The 16,988-nt window shown below is 45.9% G+C and overlaps 1 protein-coding gene across 1 annotated transcript in view; it reads left to right on the top strand.

The window, feature by feature from the left end:
* Nucleotides 1-3,946: 3,946 nt before the first annotated feature.
* The window catches only part of LOC105524411 (putative BPIFA4P protein), a 16,913-nt gene continuing 3,871 nt past the window's right edge, over nt 3,947-16,988 (top strand). The window contains exons 1-7 of the mRNA XM_011959667.1: nt 3,947-3,983; nt 8,478-8,591; nt 9,595-9,742; nt 11,818-11,922; nt 12,824-12,973; nt 15,455-15,536; nt 16,169-16,232. Of these exons, the coding sequence (XP_011815057.1) occupies nt 8,492-8,591; nt 9,595-9,742; nt 11,818-11,922; nt 12,824-12,973; nt 15,455-15,536; nt 16,169-16,232 (649 nt within the window). The 5' untranslated portion in view covers nt 3,947-3,983; nt 8,478-8,491. The remainder of the gene's footprint in view (nt 3,984-8,477; nt 8,592-9,594; nt 9,743-11,817; nt 11,923-12,823; nt 12,974-15,454; nt 15,537-16,168; nt 16,233-16,988) is intronic.

The following is a 16,988-nucleotide window of genomic DNA, read 5'->3' as shown; positions in this document are numbered from 1 at the left end:
CAAAGCTTGCAGTGAGCTGAGATCCGGCCACTGCACTCCAGCCTTGGCGACAGAGCAAGACTCCATCTCAAAAAAAAAGAAGAAGAAAAAAAAAAAGAAAAGAAAAAGAAAAAATAAAAAGGAAAAAGAAAAGAGCAAAAAGAAATTTCCAAGATGTCCTTGAATTAGTCTAACTATGGACATTGGCAGTTGTCTCCCTTCTATCATGTAGAATACTTTGACTTAATATTCTTCCAGATACAAGGGGATACTTGCTTGTTTTTCAAAGTGTTTATTTACTGCTGCTACTATTTGATTACAATGTATTAAATTTTAAAACCTGCAGAAGTGGCCAGGTGGGGAAAAAATCCTGTAGTGGACCTCATACACATTTATCTCATTGAAATCGGATTTTTACTCAGTGATCCAGTGAATGAGTCTTTGGTTAGGTGTGGCAACTCAGGGTCAGAGAGGTGAAGTGACTTGCCTGAGGCTACATGGCTCGTCAGAGGCAAAATGGCGTTTAATCGGAAGTTCATCTCCTCCATAGCTTTTCCCGCTGGCAAAAGATGAAGGATGCGAATTTTCCTTACTGCCTATAATTTGTGGCAATCCAATCCCACAGAAAATACACAAGGAGGTGCTCAAAAGTCGGGGCTTCTTTTGGGCAGTAACTAACTCGGGTCAGTGCCAAGCCCTAGTCCATGCTGTCCCAACCACCTAGGACACCTTTCCTTCTCCCTCACCTGCTGGTTAAATCCTCCACTGCTCAGGAGTCACCACCCAGCTGAGCGGGGACTGCTCCTTAATGTTTCCAAAAATGAGACACTGTATTTCTCGACATGCAGGTCTAACCAAGCTACCTTGTCACCAGCGTCCAATGCAGAGAGAACACTCAAAAATCATCAGTTCTTAACAGCGTGGCTTCCACGCTTCTCGTTCACCCCTCTGCCTATCTGCCTGAGGGCAGGTGCTTCACTCCTCAACAGCTCCAGTGCCTAGCAAAGGTCCTAGCAAATAACCCACAATGAATGAATGAATGAGCAAATAAATGAATGAGCCTCTTCTTGACTGTACACAGACACCATCTCTGGGGCAGCTGAATGGGTGAGTAAGCAGGAAAACTCTAGCAAACCAGGATTGGGGGTATGGGAGACCTGCATTATTTTCTGTTAACCAGAGACAGATAATGGAGGACAAAATTGATGGACTACGGACCAAACACATGGCTCCTAGGTGCATGGTGCCGCCAGGCTGTGCAGGGAGTAGGGCCAAGATCACCAGGACCCACTGATGACTGATGTGGCCAATGTGGAGTGGGGAAGTTTCCCCTCTGTGAGCCTCCCTGGGGCCAGCTCTGGCTTCTTTCTCACCAAGCCCAGAACTTAAAAGTGGGGATGTGGTGAGGGCTTCCTGGAGGTGGTGATGTCCCATGAAGGAGGCTTTGGGGAAGAGGAGGATGCTTTGGGAGGGACAGGGACATCTACCATAAGGGGATATGTGGGAAGAATGAAGGCACAACCTAAGTGGACATGAAGTTATCCAGAGAGTAAAGCACTCAACTCTAGTGCAGGCTCTTTTGAAGCCTTTATTCAGTTAAATCAATGCTGCCCATTCATATGGATCTTTCCAATGTTTGCTTGATTCATACAGGATAACATTTCAGGATCCAAACTGTTAACTCTATGCCTTGGAACATTTTGTGACCTCAGGAACACATCATGAAATATTTACCAAACGGGATCTTTCTGTTTACACTACGATGATAGCGTGTACATATTTCACTACATCTTTGCCAGCAGATGGAAACCTTTACTGTAAATATTTGCTCTGCGAATGGGAGTAGAATAAATTTCATCACACTGGAAAAGCCAAAGTTCTCAAATTAGGGGAGTCAATTGTTACACCAACTCAACAGACTTGTTTCCTGGGAATTTTTTAAAAATGGAAAAATAACTGTAGTTTCCAGCTGGGTGGAAACACAGATCTAAGAATTTGCTTAGCTGGAATCACAATGATGCAAAAAAGTGGAACTGAGAAAAAAACTGAAAAGAGATGCCAAAATTTGACAGAAGTTTGTTAGATGTAACTTACTTCTGTGTTAGTGCATGCAAGAAAAAAAATGCATTTTCAAAAAAAATAGGAAGGTTGTTGAGTATCTAGCTGAGCCAAGCCTGTGCTGAGCAATTCAGAGATGACCTAAGCAGTGCCTCTCCAACCTCAGCATGCAAGGAATGTGTTCCTGCTACACTTGTTGCAGGGACTGGAGGGACTGAGAGGGGAAGAGGGCAAGACCTGTTCCCATCATCAAAAAAGTACAGCCTGTTCCTGCTGCAATAACAAAATATCTTAGACTGAGTAATTTATAAATAATAGAAATGTACGTCTCACAGTTCTGGAGGCTGGAAGTCCAAGATCAAAATGCCAGCAGAGTTGGTGTCTGGTAAAGGCTTTCTCTCTGCTTCCAAGATGATACCTTCTCACTGCAATCACAAGAGAGAAAGGATGAAAGGGCAAAAAGGGACAAATGTTATGTCCTCACGTGGCAAAAGAGAAGTGGAGGGGCTAGGCAGCTATCTGAGGCCACCTTTATAAGGACACTGTCCTATTCATGAGTACAGATCCCTTATGACTTAATTGATTCCCAACAGGCCCCACCTCTTAATACCACTGCTTTGGGGTTTAAGTTCCAACATACGAATTTTGGAGGGACACATGCATTCAAACCATGCACGTGTTTTAAGACATCTTTGCAATTAAGGCTTTAGTGGGGTCCCAACCTTTCAAATGGTTGAGCATATCTGTTCTCAAGTCTTCAAGGAACAAACCTCTTCAGTAAGATAGAGAACAGTTACCCCTACCCCGCAAGGAAGCCACAGCTCTGCTCTAAAAGGAGGAAATTGTGATGTAGTGTGAAGGTTACAAGCTTTCATAGAAGGTAGAACTAGATTCAAATCCTGATTCTATTATACACTAGCTCTAGGACCTTGGGCAAGATTTGTCTTCTCTTGAGTCTTAGTTTCCTTATCTGTAAAATCAGGTGAATTAGTTCTTGCATGATAAGGATGCATTTGTGAAAACTGCCTGTCAGTGTGAGCTGTTATTTTTTTTATTTATTTATTTTTTTTTTTGAGACGGAGTCTCGCTCTGTCGCCCAGGCTGGAGTGCAGTGGCCGGATCTCAGCTCACTGCACGCTCCGCCTCCCGGGTTCACGCCATTCTCCTGCCTCAGCCTCCCTAGCAGCTGGAACTACAGGCGCCCACCACCTCACCCGGCTAGTTTTTTGTATTTTTAGTAGAGACGGGGTTTCACCGTGTTAGCCAGGATGGTCTCGATCTCCTGACCTCATGATCCGCCCGTCTCGGCCTCCCAAAGTGCTGGGATTACAGGCTTGAGCCACCGCACCCGGCGAGCTGTTATTTTTATAGATGGAGAGGCGGAGACCCGGAGAGGGCTTGGGAGCTGTCCAGCATCAAACAGCAAGAAATGGGCAGCGCCATGCTGGAGCTCAAGGGTCTGGGACCACAGACCAGTAAACTGAAGCTAGGACATCCTCTGCCTCCCCACTCACAGAAGACGGAGCGGCTTCCTTTCTCAGAATCACCAGACCCATCTCGCTTATTGTACAGATGAGAAAAGCAGCTCAGAGCGGGGCAGGGATGTGAATGTGGCTCCTGCACACTGTCTTCCCGCTTGCAGCCCCTCTCGGTGCTCTCCATACTCTCTGCACCTCTCCATTTGATGGCATTCGTGATGTACAGATTCAAATATGTTGTTGACATTTTCCCGGGCCTTCCAGGCAGGCATGTTTGCTTTGGAGGTATTGGATAGACGTGGTAAAATCAAGGGCTTTCCATCAGCTTCCTAGCTGTCCATCACCCAGTGCCACGTCTCCCCCAGCCATGGGATCACTTGCCATTTATACAGTCTGCTCCCCTACAGAGTCATCGAGAATCAACCTACAGAGGCCAGAGTGTCTGGACAGCACACCAGAGAAATCCAGGTAAGCACAAGGCAATGGCACTCTCCAACCTGCCTTTTCATCAGATGCTGAACCAGACTAAAGCTTTTGATACATGTTACCAGTTACAAATTGTGTTTGGTTCTAGCACAGAATATGAAAAATCGTGGCTTCAGTCATGATGAGAAGGCCAGGGTTAGGCTGGAGGAGCCTGCCATCTCCTTCCTTGGCTACCCCTAGCATGTGGCTTTCATCTTCCTTCTAGTAAGATAACTGCTGGGCACCAGTCATCATGTCTTACATGTAATCAGGAAAAGGCAGGAGAGGAAAACAAAAGCATGCGCTTTGCAGCTGGGTCAGTCACTCTAGAGAACGTTTTAAGAAGCCCCGACCCACAATTTCCATTTGTATCTCATGGACCATCCCTGGTTGCAAAGAAGGTTGGGAAAGATAATTTCTCTGTTAAGCACATTTCTTCCCTCAAAAATAAAAGGATTCTATAAATAAAGAGGGAAGAATGGGCATGTGCCCTCAGCTCTCCAAGCTTCCATTTCCTGCTCTGTAAAGGAAGCATGTCAATAACTGTCTCATAGGATTGGGCTGTTGTAAGGAATCAGGGCACTCCTCCAGCACCCAGCAGGAAAGATGCTTCCCGGCCACCCTCCCCTCCTTCAGACTGTCTGTGAGTCTTCCAAGGGTACTTACTGTCAGAATCAGGAAGGGATAAAGAGGAACTTTAATTTGCAAATTCAAAATTAACTTCTATTTAGTGGCACTAGGCTAAACAATTTTCAAAATGCTTGCTGAATTCTCCTAGTAACCTTTTTGAGTGAGATGCAGATTAAAGCATAAAAAACTAACAGGCGGGAGAGCCAGGTGCTAGCCACTAACTACAGCCGGCCTTAGGAAAACTTAACCCTGATCCGAGCCTCTGTGTCCCATCTGTAAAATGGGTATTGGGCTGGGTGCAGTGGCTCATGCCTGTAATCCTAGAACTTTGGGAGGCTGAGGTGGGAGGATCACGAGGTCAGGAGTTCGAGATCAGGCTGGCCAATATGGTGAAACCCATGTCTTCTAAAAATACAAAAATTAGCCAGGCATGATGGCGCATGCCCGTAGTCTCAGCTACTCGGGAGGTTGAGGCAGGAGAATCGCTTGAACCTGGGAGGCGGCCGTTGCAGTGAGCTGAGATCATGCCACTGACTCCAGCCTGAGTGACAGAGCAAGACTCCATCTCAAAAAAAAAAAAAAAAAGGGTGTTGGGTGGGTAGGAATGAGTCCAAATGACTCCTTTGCTCCCCCCAATCTCTTTTAGCTCCATAGAGAACTTCTCAGAGTGACCCTGAAGCTAACTCTACTTACCTGGTATCCCACAGGTACTGCCCCAAGACACTGAAGGTCTCGGGCCTCCTCATCCTCTGTTGGTTTCTTGCCCTGTTGTCTGCTCAGTATTGGAATATTTGACTTGCCTGTGGATTTATTATATTGTATATTTTAATTTCTTGGCCTTTAGTCCCTTGGTCATTTTTTAAGCATGCATGCCTTGTAAATTTTTATTGGATGCTGAACATGATGGTGAAATGACATTATCTTTTTTCCAGAAACGAAGATGGCAGAAAGGTAGAGCAGAAATTGATCATGACCTTTCCTAGGCTTAGCTTTGTTTTATTAGATAGAACATTTTGGTCTTGTTCTTACTTTTAGAGGGAGACTATTTCTAGGGTGTGGCCCTTTCTCCTAGAGCATAGTCTTTTGTGTCTTCACTGAGAGCTTAAGATGTGTAACAAGGTCCCTCCCATCAAAGGGGCCCACCTCCAACCAGTGCTTCCTTCCCCAGCATCACACAGTGGAGGTGCTGATGTCTCTTCAGCTTTTTAACTTTCAGCTGCTGTTTTCTGCCTCAAGCCTAAGAGTCCCACCCTGCAAGGGCGCAGCTTAAAAGTTGAGATTTCAAGGCTCCTTCCCTGGAGACCTTCCTCTTTGGGATTTTGCCCCTCAAGTCCCATCTACTTTGGTGGCCCCAAATTCCAATTTTTGTCTCCTCATCCCTGTAAGACTAGCTCTTTTTGCTTGAACTCTGGTTGATATGTTGGAAAATGACCTCAAGCAAAAGCTGGGGTGAATATGGAGCCCACCTTGAATGATGCCTCTTTCTCAAGAATCACAGCATTTCAAATTGTGCCCATGTAGTTGCTCATGGATGTCCTCCTTTGTTTTTATAGATTTCCATCTCTTATAGTTGACTTTAGTTGGGAGGGTTAGTCTGGTGCAAGATACTCTGTCGTGATCAAAACCAGAACTCTGCAGATGGAAGCTGAGCGTAGATTTCACAAGGACTGTGAACCCTCAGTGTGATTCAGGGATAGGGTGAGAAGGATGAACACAGAGAATGCTTCCATATTTATAAAAACAGGCCAGGCGTGGTGGCTGATGCCTGTAATCCCAGTACTTTGGGAGGCTGACAGGGGCAGATTACCTGAGCTCAGGAGTTCACGGCCAGTCTGGGCAACACGGTGAAACCCCGTCTACTAAAATTTAAACCAAAAAAAAACAATTAGCCAGCTGTGGTGGCTTGCACAGAGGTTGCAGTGAGCTGAGATTGCACCACTGCACTCCAGCCTTGGTGACAGAGCGAAACTCCATCTCAAAAACAAAACAAAACACCACACACACACACACACACACACACACACACACACAAAAAGAACTTCAGGGTTGGTTATTCCTGGAAAATGCTTCACGGGTTATAATGTGGCAGGGAAACGCTGAAAAACACCTAAGGATGTTCCTGCCGGTGCCATCTGGGGTAAAAACATGAAAATTGCCCAAAAGAGGAGACATTCCATGAACATCGGTCAATACATACCTTAGAAAATTCTGCAGACAAGGAGGTAGACAGTCCTGATATGCTGCTACTTGAATAAATGCTTCTGTAGAAGCATGACAGGCCAATCCTTGTTTCTCATCATGTTACATGAATGCATACCTATGGAAAGAAAAACTGCCAAAAAAAGACACAACAGAAGTTATCTCTGTGAACTTATTTTTATCTACTTTTTCTGTCTTTGTACATATCTTTATTTTCTAATTTTTCTACTTGCCTAAAAACAGATCACCCAAATTAAAATGTTAAACCATGAGGTGGTTCACGCCTGTAATCCTAGCACTTTGGGAGGCCAGGTCGGATGGATCATCTAAGGTCAGGAGTTCGAAACCAGCCTGGCCAACATGGTGAAACCCCGTCTCTACTAAAAAATATGAAAAAATTAGCTGGGCATGGTGGTGGGTGCCTGTGATCCCAGCTACTTGGGAAGCTGAGGCAGGAGAATTGCTTGATCCCAAGAGGTAGAAGTTGCAGTGAACCGAGATCACACGACACTGCACTCCAGCCTGGGCAACAGAGTGAGACTCTGTCTCAAAATAAATAAAATAAAATAAAATAAAATAAAATGCTAAACCAAATGGGTTATGAATTTACATGAGAAAAGTGACCAGGGACTGGGCTGAGAGTCTCCTTGGAATCTGTCAAGTGTCTAAGGAGAGAATCGTCCCCTATCAGCCTCTACCTGTTAGTCTCAGGTCCCAGTGGGGCCATTTGCACTGGCATTTGGTGGAAGTCTCAGGAAGCCACACGAACACCTGCATGCACCTCCTTTCCAGGAGGGGTGGAGTGTGTGTCAAGGTCCCAAGGGCCACTCCCAGTCCAGGGAATGCGCCGTTCAAACAGGCACAGTAGATGGGCCTGTAGTGTCCACATACTCCAGCCCTGGTCCCTCAGCCTGGGCCCTTCTTGTCCGTGCTGCGGAGCCTACTCTCTCCCACCAGCTCAGGGAGGTAAGCCCTTGAAAATGTCAAGTGAAAATCATGATCATAATGATGCATCAGCACAGTGGTGACCATTTGTGAAGCACTTACAATGTGCAAGGTGCTGTGCTAAATGCTTACAACAAGGGCAAGAGGAAGGTATGCATTTGTATCCTCTGCAATTTCCAGGTGAGGAAAGCCTCAGGTATCCAGCAGGTAGGTGGCAGAGCTGGGATTCCATCCCAGGTATGTCTGTCTGAAGCCAGGGCATATCACCACCACCATTTCACTGTAAAATGAGGAGAGTGTGTCCTGCATAACATCGTGTGGTGAAGCAACTTGCGCTAAATCCCACAATCCCACAGCTGCTAACAGATGGGGGACTTCAGAGACCATTGTCGTAACTCTAACATTATGCAGCCTCTTGCAGCAGCCGTGAGCAGCCCTGCTGGGGAAGGCAGTGTCCCTGCGGGAAAAACCGTATTCCAGCTTTTGGGCATAAATACAGGTTGTGTGGCCTTGGGCAAGTGACTTCATCCCTTGGACCCTCCGTTTCTTGCTCTAAACTCTGAGGAAAAGCAGGTCCCTCTCTGAGCCTCAGTCGACCCATCTGTAAAATGGACATAGGTGAATGGGTCCACATGAGTTCTGTGGCCACGTCAGACCTAAGCTCTGGGAAGACTCTCTCAGAAGTGTCCTTGCAAATGACCTCTTTGCCCTGATCCTCCACAGGGACCTAACCCAAGATGCTGAACGTCTCCGGCCTCTTCGTTCTCCTCTGTGGGTTGCTTGCCTCATCCTCTGCACAGGAGGTCCTCGCTGGAGTTTCTTCCCAGCTCCTTAATGGTGAGACTGTCCTGCTCTGGATCATGCAGAACCCTGAGCCAACACCAGTGAAGTTCTCATTAGCAAAGTGCCTGGGACACAATTAACACTATTAATTGCTCGCTGTCCTGACTGCAACATCGTTTAATCCTCATTTTCCGAGAGCCCCCTCTTTCCTGTCTCCTTGCTGTGCTTTATCTCTCAAGACCCACCATCAAAGGAACCAGCTCTGCATGGACTGGTCCCTGTCCCAGCCTTTGTATCTGCTGTTCCCTCTGCCTGGAACATTCTTTCCCTACCTGTCAACATGGCTGCCTCCCTTCCTTCAGGTCTCTGCTCAAATGCCACATTTGCAGAAAGCCCTTCCTTGACCTCCTGCATAAATGAATCCCTCACCCTGCCTTTTATTTTTTCATCATAGGATGGACTGATATTCAGCGGCACGGTCATCATGGTTAAAATATTGAAATTTTGGGGTATACTATTTGGGAAATACTTCCTGCTTACAGACTCTCCAGGTGCTCCTCATTGCCCCAACCATCCCAGCTCCACCCCCAGAACTCTAGCTTCCCCATGAACTAAACAACTATGCAGTTAACACCTGGCACAGCCCGGGGACCCCAGGACCTGGGTCCAGAGTTATGGCCAGTGCCCCTGTTGAGCTCGTTGCTAAATACTTTGAAACCAACCCCTTCACTGCACTTGTTTGCACCTGAATCCTGCCTGTCCCTTTATCCTCCACTTTTTCATCTGTCTCTCCTCAGCCCCGTAAGAATGCCAGCTCCATCAGGGTGGTGCCCAGGGTGGTGAACAGACTGGGTGCATGGCCCAGGTGCATAGTAGGCCCCTGTGAATATTTGCTAGATGATTATGTCTGGAACTTGGCCCAGAGCCCAGCAAGCCAGAAATAGCTGATCGACAAGTCAGAGCCACACAGGGGACATGCTCGGAGGTCAGGGTTATATCTGAGGATCTTTGGCATCTAAATGTCTACATGGATTTGGGGGTGGAACATTCTTTACAGATTTGACTCAAGGACTCCTCAGGGCAGACTTTCTTCCCAGCCTGCAGACAATCGGCCTCCAGAAATCATTGAGTAGTACCTTCGACGGTGTATCAGGCCTCCTGAACATCTTGGGGCCTCCACTCACCAATGAGATCGACACTGTTAGGTGAGTGGTCTCTGATCACCAACCACCCCCAGTCCAGGCTGTCCTGGTTTGTTGGATAGTTGGAGCTCTCTCCACATTTCCTGACCTCGCAGAGGCCCTTCCCTTGCAAAGAGCCTTTCCAACTCCGATGGCCTGAGATCCCCTGGTTGGGAGAAACTCCCACTGCAGGAGGCTAGGGGAGGGGCTAAAGACACAGGGATCCAGTCCCCTTGTCTAGGAAGAGGATGGCTGCTCACCAGCTGTGACAGCATCACCAATCTCCCCCTCTCTCTGAGCCTCAACATCTGCCCTATTCAATGGGGAATAATAGCATCTACCCCCATGGGACTGTTGTGAACATTAAGTGAAATAATTTGTGTAAAATGTTTGCACATCTTCCTCTCCTCAGTAAGCATCCAATCACAGGTCATAAACAACAGCAAGAATGTGATAATCCTAATACTAGATGATGCTGGGCTTTAAGGTTAGATTGGCCACCAGAGTATAGAAGATCTGGGTCCCTTGTCTCACAAGCTTCTTAAACTCAACATATCCAAAACTCAACTGCTGACTCCCACCTTCATCCCTGCCTCAACCTGTGCCTCTCCCTGCCCAGCCCATCTTACCTAATGACAACTCCATCCATCCAGTTGCTCTGGCCAAAAATCGTGATGTCCTCCCTGGCTCCTCTGTCTCCCTGGTACCTGCTTCCAGCCTGTTGCCAAATCCTCCCTGTCACTTCTGCCTTCAAATCACAGCCAGGCATCTCACCACGTTTTTTTCCCACCCCTGGTGATCTGAGCCCCCATTATCTCCCCGCTTGACTTACAGCCACGGATTCTCCTGCTTTTACCCACCAGCCCTCATCTCCTCCATTCTGTTCTGCCAGTATCCAGAAAAATTTTTCTAAGAAGCAGAGCCAACCCTGTAACTCCCTTGTCCAAACCCTCCAATGTCTTATCTTCACCCTCAGAACCAAGTCCAAAGTTCTTAGCACTGGCCCTCAAGGCTCCACGCAATCTGGCCCTGGCTACCTCCCTCACCTCTTCTACTAGTCTCGCCTCACTCTCTGCCTGCTAGCCACACAAAGCCTGTTGCTGTTCCTCAAACACACAAGCCACAAGCCACATTTCAGCCTCAGGGCTTTTGCACTTGCTCTGCCTTCTTTATTATTTTTACTATTATTACTGTTTTGAGATAGGGTCTCGCTCTGTCTCCCGGGCTGAAGTTCAGTGAGTGGTGTGACCACAGCTCACTGCAGCCTCAACCTCCTGGGCTCAAGCCACCCTCCTTCCTCAGCCTCCCGAGTAGCTGGGACCACAGACACATGCCACCATGCCCAGCTAATTTTTTGTTTGGTTGGTTGATTTTTTGTTTTCCTTTTTTTTGTTTTCCAGACAAGGTATTGCTCTGTCACCCAGGCTGGATTATAGTGGCACAATCATGGCTCACTGCAACCTTGACTTCTCAGACTTAATTCATCTCCTGCCTTGGCCTCTCAAAGTGCTGGGATTACAGGCATGAGCCATGCACCCAGACTTGCTCTGTCTTAAGCCTGTCCTTTCCTTCTCCTGATTATCTGCACAACTCATTCTCACTTCATTCGTGACTCTGCCCAAACGTCAACTCCTTTGATAAACCTTCTCTGACTACCCTGTCTGAAATTCCACTCTTCCCAATATTACCTTCCATTGTCCTGATCCTGTAGGGCCTTTTTTTTCACCATGCCTATCACTTTCTGTATGTATTTATTTACTGGATTTATTCTCCCATACATACATACCCGCTCCAAGCATCTGCTGTATATGGCTTTCAGTCTTATTCACTCATTGATTCCAGCCTGCTTGGTGCTGGGCAATGTGCTGAACATGATTATTCTGAGATGCATTAAGATAAGAGCTTCTTTTTGCTCGGAGATATATTTCCAGTGCTTATAACACATAGGACCTTTGCAGTAAACTACCTGGTTAGTGAATGAGTAACCATCTTTGCCTATATTCAGCTTCTTCTCTGCAAGGGACCTGCCATTGCACAAAGTGAGGTCCACCTGCAGCAGGAGCCACAGCCTCCCTGTGTTGTGCTGTTTCTTCACCCAGGATACAGGTGAAAAATCCTCAACCCCTCCAAGTCTCCATCGAGAGCACCCCTCAAAGAAAGGAGGCCACTGTACGAGTACCATTCATATCAGAGTTGATCGTGCAGTAGGTCACAGCTATGAGTCTCGCAGGTTCCATCGGCTTTTGCACAGGAGTCGGGGGTTGTGGGCAGGAGCCCTAACCAAAGGACTCAGCAACAGACTCGCTGTGTGGTTAGAGCAAAACTTCCACCCTCTCTGGGCCTGAGTCACCCCATGTGTAGAATGAGAGGCCTGCAGAATACTTGAGTGCTCCAAGCTTGGGGCCCCTCTGGGGAAAGCACAAGGGTTGAGCAGATTTCCTCCCCCTACCTCTTCCAGACAGCCCCCGCCTTCATTTATCTGGACTTTGTGAATCCGCTTAGTTCTGATTGAATGTAACTGAAGACAAGAACACAGAACCACCTCTGGACCCCAATTCTGTGACACTATTGCCTAGAGATCACCCCAGGAGATGCATCTGGCCCACTGATAAATTTTGTCTGGTTTGCATGGTGCATCTGCAGAGGCCAGGCATTCTCCAGTTCACCACAGCCTTTACCTCTCCCTGTGAAACTAACTGCCGGTCTACTTCATTCATTGCCATTTCAAGCCTGGTCATCAAGGCAATGGATTCTGAGACCTCTAGAAAAGGACTTTCCAAGGTCAGATGCAGTTTCCTAGTTTTGATAAGATGCCATACTTAGAATCAGTATTTTCCTTCCTAACTGTCCCCAGAGCCAGAGGTAGCAAGTATTAGATTCCCTGAGTGCAGAACCCTCTGACTTAGCCACTGGCTGGATGCATGACTTGGAGAAAGCCATTCCCATTCTCTAGGACTGAATGGCCTCTTGAAAAATGAGAAAATGACCTTAACAGGGTGGTTTTGAAGATTCTGTGGAACATGGGGAACCTAGTTCTAGAAACAAATGGGGATGCAGTGAGCTCTGAGCTTCTCTCCCACCTGCCTTACCTCTTCCCTCCCACAGGCTCCTGACCTTGAAGCCCTTCACAGCTAATATGCAGTCAGATATAAAAGTCCAGATTCGTTTGGAGAAGAATGTAGGTGGCAGATACGAACTTGCCTTTGGGAACTGCAAGCTCTTGCCTGAGGCTATCTGGATCCAAACTGGAGCCCAGTGAGTTCTCCATCTGTCTTTCTCTGTGTCCAGCTGGTTGTGATGATGTTCCCAGTGAGGTTTCACCTGAAAGATGTCACCAGAAAAAAATACCCTACAAAATTAGGCTTTTGTGTGTATGGTGATGTGTGTATAATAAATAGGACTTTCTGTGCCTTTAACATTTTGTTTTTTACAAAAATAATAATTCTATTGACATGAAAAGAGACTTACCAAATAGGACTGAGCAAAAAAAAAAAAAAAGGGATTACTTGGCCGTTTGTTGATAGGTTATTTCTAAACTTTTTGGGCCTAGTGAGGTGGCTCATGCCTGTAATCTCAGCACTTTGGGAGGCCAAGGCAGGTGGACAGCTTGAGCCCAGGAGTTCAAGACCAGCCTGGGCAACATAGCAAAACCCTGTCTATACAAAAAATATAAAAATTAGCCACGTGTGGTGGCAGGTGCCTATAGTCCCAGCTACTAGGGAGGCTGAGGTGGGAGGATCACTTGAGCCCAGGAGGTTGAGGTGGCAGCAAGTCACAAGCATGCCACTGCACTCCAGCTGGGGCAACAAGCAAGACCCTGTCTCGAAAACATTAAATTAATTAAAAAGATAAACATTTTGCTATCATAAATAACCCAGAACATTTTGATATAGGAAAATTTTCCAAAAATAGAATTATTTTCTTATTATAGATTTTTAAGATTATTCCAAAAGTATACACAGTTCTACAACTTCTAAGTTTTAAGCATTGCCAAACCGCTCACCAAATACCTTACCAGTGGAACTGAACCAAGTGGCATGTCTCTAGCTGACACTGGGCAGTTTTGTCCCATATATAATAAATCCCAATTATTCTCTTTTTCACAACATTTATTCTTTTATACATATATACCTTCCCCAAGCATCTGCTATAGATGGCTCTCATTCTTACTCATTTATTTCAGCCTGCTTGGTGCTGGGAAAAGTGCTGAATATGATTATTCTGAGCTACGTTAAGACAAGATCTTCTTTTCACTAGGAGGAAAATCCCACAAATGCTATTATTTTCATTACTTTGACTACCAGTAGAAAAAGATTTAATCATTTCTTAGTCTCTGATATTTCCTCTTCAGAGAAACTGTCTTCAGAGATTTCGCCCTTTTATTAACTAGAGTTTTAGTGTTTACTTCTAAATTTGTAATCCTTTTTCAAAAGTCTTCTTTTTAAATATTTTTTTGAAATGGGGTCTCACTCAGTTGCCCAGGCTTAAGTGCAATGGTGGTACAATCTTGGCTCACAGCAAGCTCCGCCTCCCCAGCTCAGGCGATCCTCCCATCTAGGCCTCCTGAGTAGCTGAGATTACAGGTGCAGGCCAACATGCCTGGCTAATTTTCGTGTTTTTTGTAGAGACAGAGTTTCACCATGTCTCCCAGGCTGGTCTCAAACTCCGGCACCCAAATGATCTACCTGCCTCAGCCTCTCAAAGTGTTGGGATTACAGGCATGAGCCACCACACCTAGCCCTTTTAAAAGTTTGTTTGTTTGTTTGTGTGTTTGTTTAAATTAAGGCTGATATCTACATTTAGCTGAATCCAGTGGTCATCACCAATCCATTTTCTATCTTGTTTTCCTCTTTCACGAATTCTCTATTTTGATTCATCTCAGTTGCTCACTGTTTTAGGAAAGCTCTGGGTGTGGAATGCTTTCTGCACCCTTCCACACCTGGTCCTGTCCTCCTGACATGCTCAGACATAAATGAGAACCAGGCCAGATTCACAGCCCATCTCCACTTCTGAAAACTCTGCAAATACCTCTCTCTCCCGTGATATACTAAAGAAAACATGGCCCTCCTTTGTGAGGAATCTGAGACCTAAGGTAGGAAGCAGTAGATCATAGCTGACTTCTATGCAAATTCTTTAAAAAATAAAGACATAAACCTTTTGCCTGAGAATAGGACAGATTTATCCTCACATGTTAAGGATTAGGGACTGAGTCAGGAACACAGAACACAAGGACAACTTTATGCTATTTCCTGCTTCTTTCTCCTGTCTCCCAATTAAAGAACGATGTTATACCGTTCCTTGCATGAAAGCACTGGCCCTCTGGCAGAAGAGATAAGTTCCACTGTAGCATCAGGTAATCAGAGAAATGAGAAAGCGAGAAGGAAAGAGAGAACTCAGAATTAGCCAGGATGGTCAGGAAGAGCTTTCTGAAGGAAACCAGTTGGCTGAGCCTAACAAGAATTTGAAGAAGGCATCTCCAGAGGGAGATGCAAAATAGTCACAGAGAAGATAACGGTGGGTAACAATGATAAGGGCAAGTTGACCTAAATTGGAAGATTAATTTTAAGGAGCCCTAGAGTGTGGACTGGAGCAGTAGGACATGGCTGGATGATTCAATGCCATGGAAACAAGGAGTAGACTTGAAGAAGTTCACGGTCATTGAGCAAAGAAGTGATGTGGAGAAAGGAATCCAAGAGAAGTTAATCTGTTCCGCGTATTTTCTGCCTCTTCATTTAGGCTCGACCCAGCAGCAAAATTTGTTGTGGCAAACATAGAGAGAAACCTGAAAAACATAGTAGCCCATGATCTGGGACAAAAGGTAAGTATGCAAACCCAGATTACTTCCGTTTTTGAGCTGAGACTCAGATAACGAGGGATTGGATCTTCTTGATGAAGTGGGAGGAAATCTTCCAGGAAGGAGAGCTAGGGAGAGATGGAGTGGCATCTATTAAGCTCCTATTCTGCAATCGGGCACTGGTGAAGTGTTTTACAGACATTCTTTAATTCTTCAGGTCAAAATCAGCATCCGTGTGACCAGAAGGGAGTTGATAATTCTCTCCAAAACTCAGTTTCCTTATCCGTAAAATGGGGATAAGTAATCACAAAATTAACATTCACTAAGCACTCAAACACTATGCTAAGTATCCGAATTTTCTTATCTCATCCTCCAAACAATCTCATACTCCAGGTGACAATATCATCTTCATTTTCCAGATTTAAGAAACAGTCCCAGGCAGGGCCAATGACTTACTCAAGTCATACAGCTGCCAAGTGGCTGAGTTGGCTTGTGACCCTAGGGCAGCCTCAGCTGGCTTGTGACCCTAGGACAGCCTGTCCCCAAAACCCATCTACTTGGTTGTCCCCAGAATGGGTTGGCTTAGGAGAACTTGCCTTGCTCACTCCTATTTAGGAGCCCTCCTCCTGACTTTTGCCTATTTCCTTGTCTTTCAGGTGTGTCCTGTGATTAATAAATGGCTCTACAACCTGGAGCAGCATGTGGTTAAAGAACTGATTAGTAAGTGCTGGAGGTGGGAAGGGACAGGAACACTCCAGAAGAAATCTCAGACCCCTCTGTCACCCTCTGTATCTCATTTCCCCTTACCTCACCCTGGCACTTCTCCTAGACCAAAAATCTCTTTCCTGCTGAAGTAGAATGGTCCCTAATAATCACAACCTTAATAAACTCAGCTGACATTTACTGAGGGGGCCCAGTGACATTTACTGAGGGGGCCCAGGGTGCCAACATGAAGCACTGTGCCTGCACTAGCAATTGAATGTGCACCTTTAGCTAAGGACATGCTTGTTTCAATTCTATTCTTGTCCTCAGCCTAGAGCAGCTAAAATATGAATGAAGGCTTCTCCAGGGGAGAAAATCTGCCCAATTCTCCCTTTATTCTCCTCTAAAATTGTATGATGTTGATTGATGGGCAGGAAATTGGTCTGGTTTCAGCCGAGACAAAGACTGCCTCCTTTCAGATGTCTCTACCTCAAACATCCAAAGTTTTCATATCTGCTAGAATTCAAAGCAAAAAATGCAAGATTGAATCTCAGCAGCTCAGGCCCCCATCAGGACTCCAAATCTCCCCCACCAAGAAAAAAAAAAAAAAAAAAAAAACAAAGAAATGGACCAGGCCTGTGATGACTCTCCTTCCACTGTACCCAACTTCAGATACCACCCAGAGTTCCTAAAGTTCTCTCGAGTGGCTCTCTCAGCAAGCAATTTTCTGACCTCTGCTTATATACCTTCATTGACTGGGAACTCACTACTTTT

This window comes from Colobus angolensis, unplaced genomic scaffold (assembly GCF_000951035.1).
Source record: "Colobus angolensis palliatus isolate OR3802 unplaced genomic scaffold, Cang.pa_1.0 Scaffold114, whole genome shotgun sequence".
NCBI classification, from domain to species: domain Eukaryota; kingdom Metazoa; phylum Chordata; class Mammalia; order Primates; family Cercopithecidae; genus Colobus; species Colobus angolensis.
The sequence above is the reverse complement of the archived record's forward strand: the minus strand, read 5'-3'. Positions and strand labels throughout refer to the sequence as shown.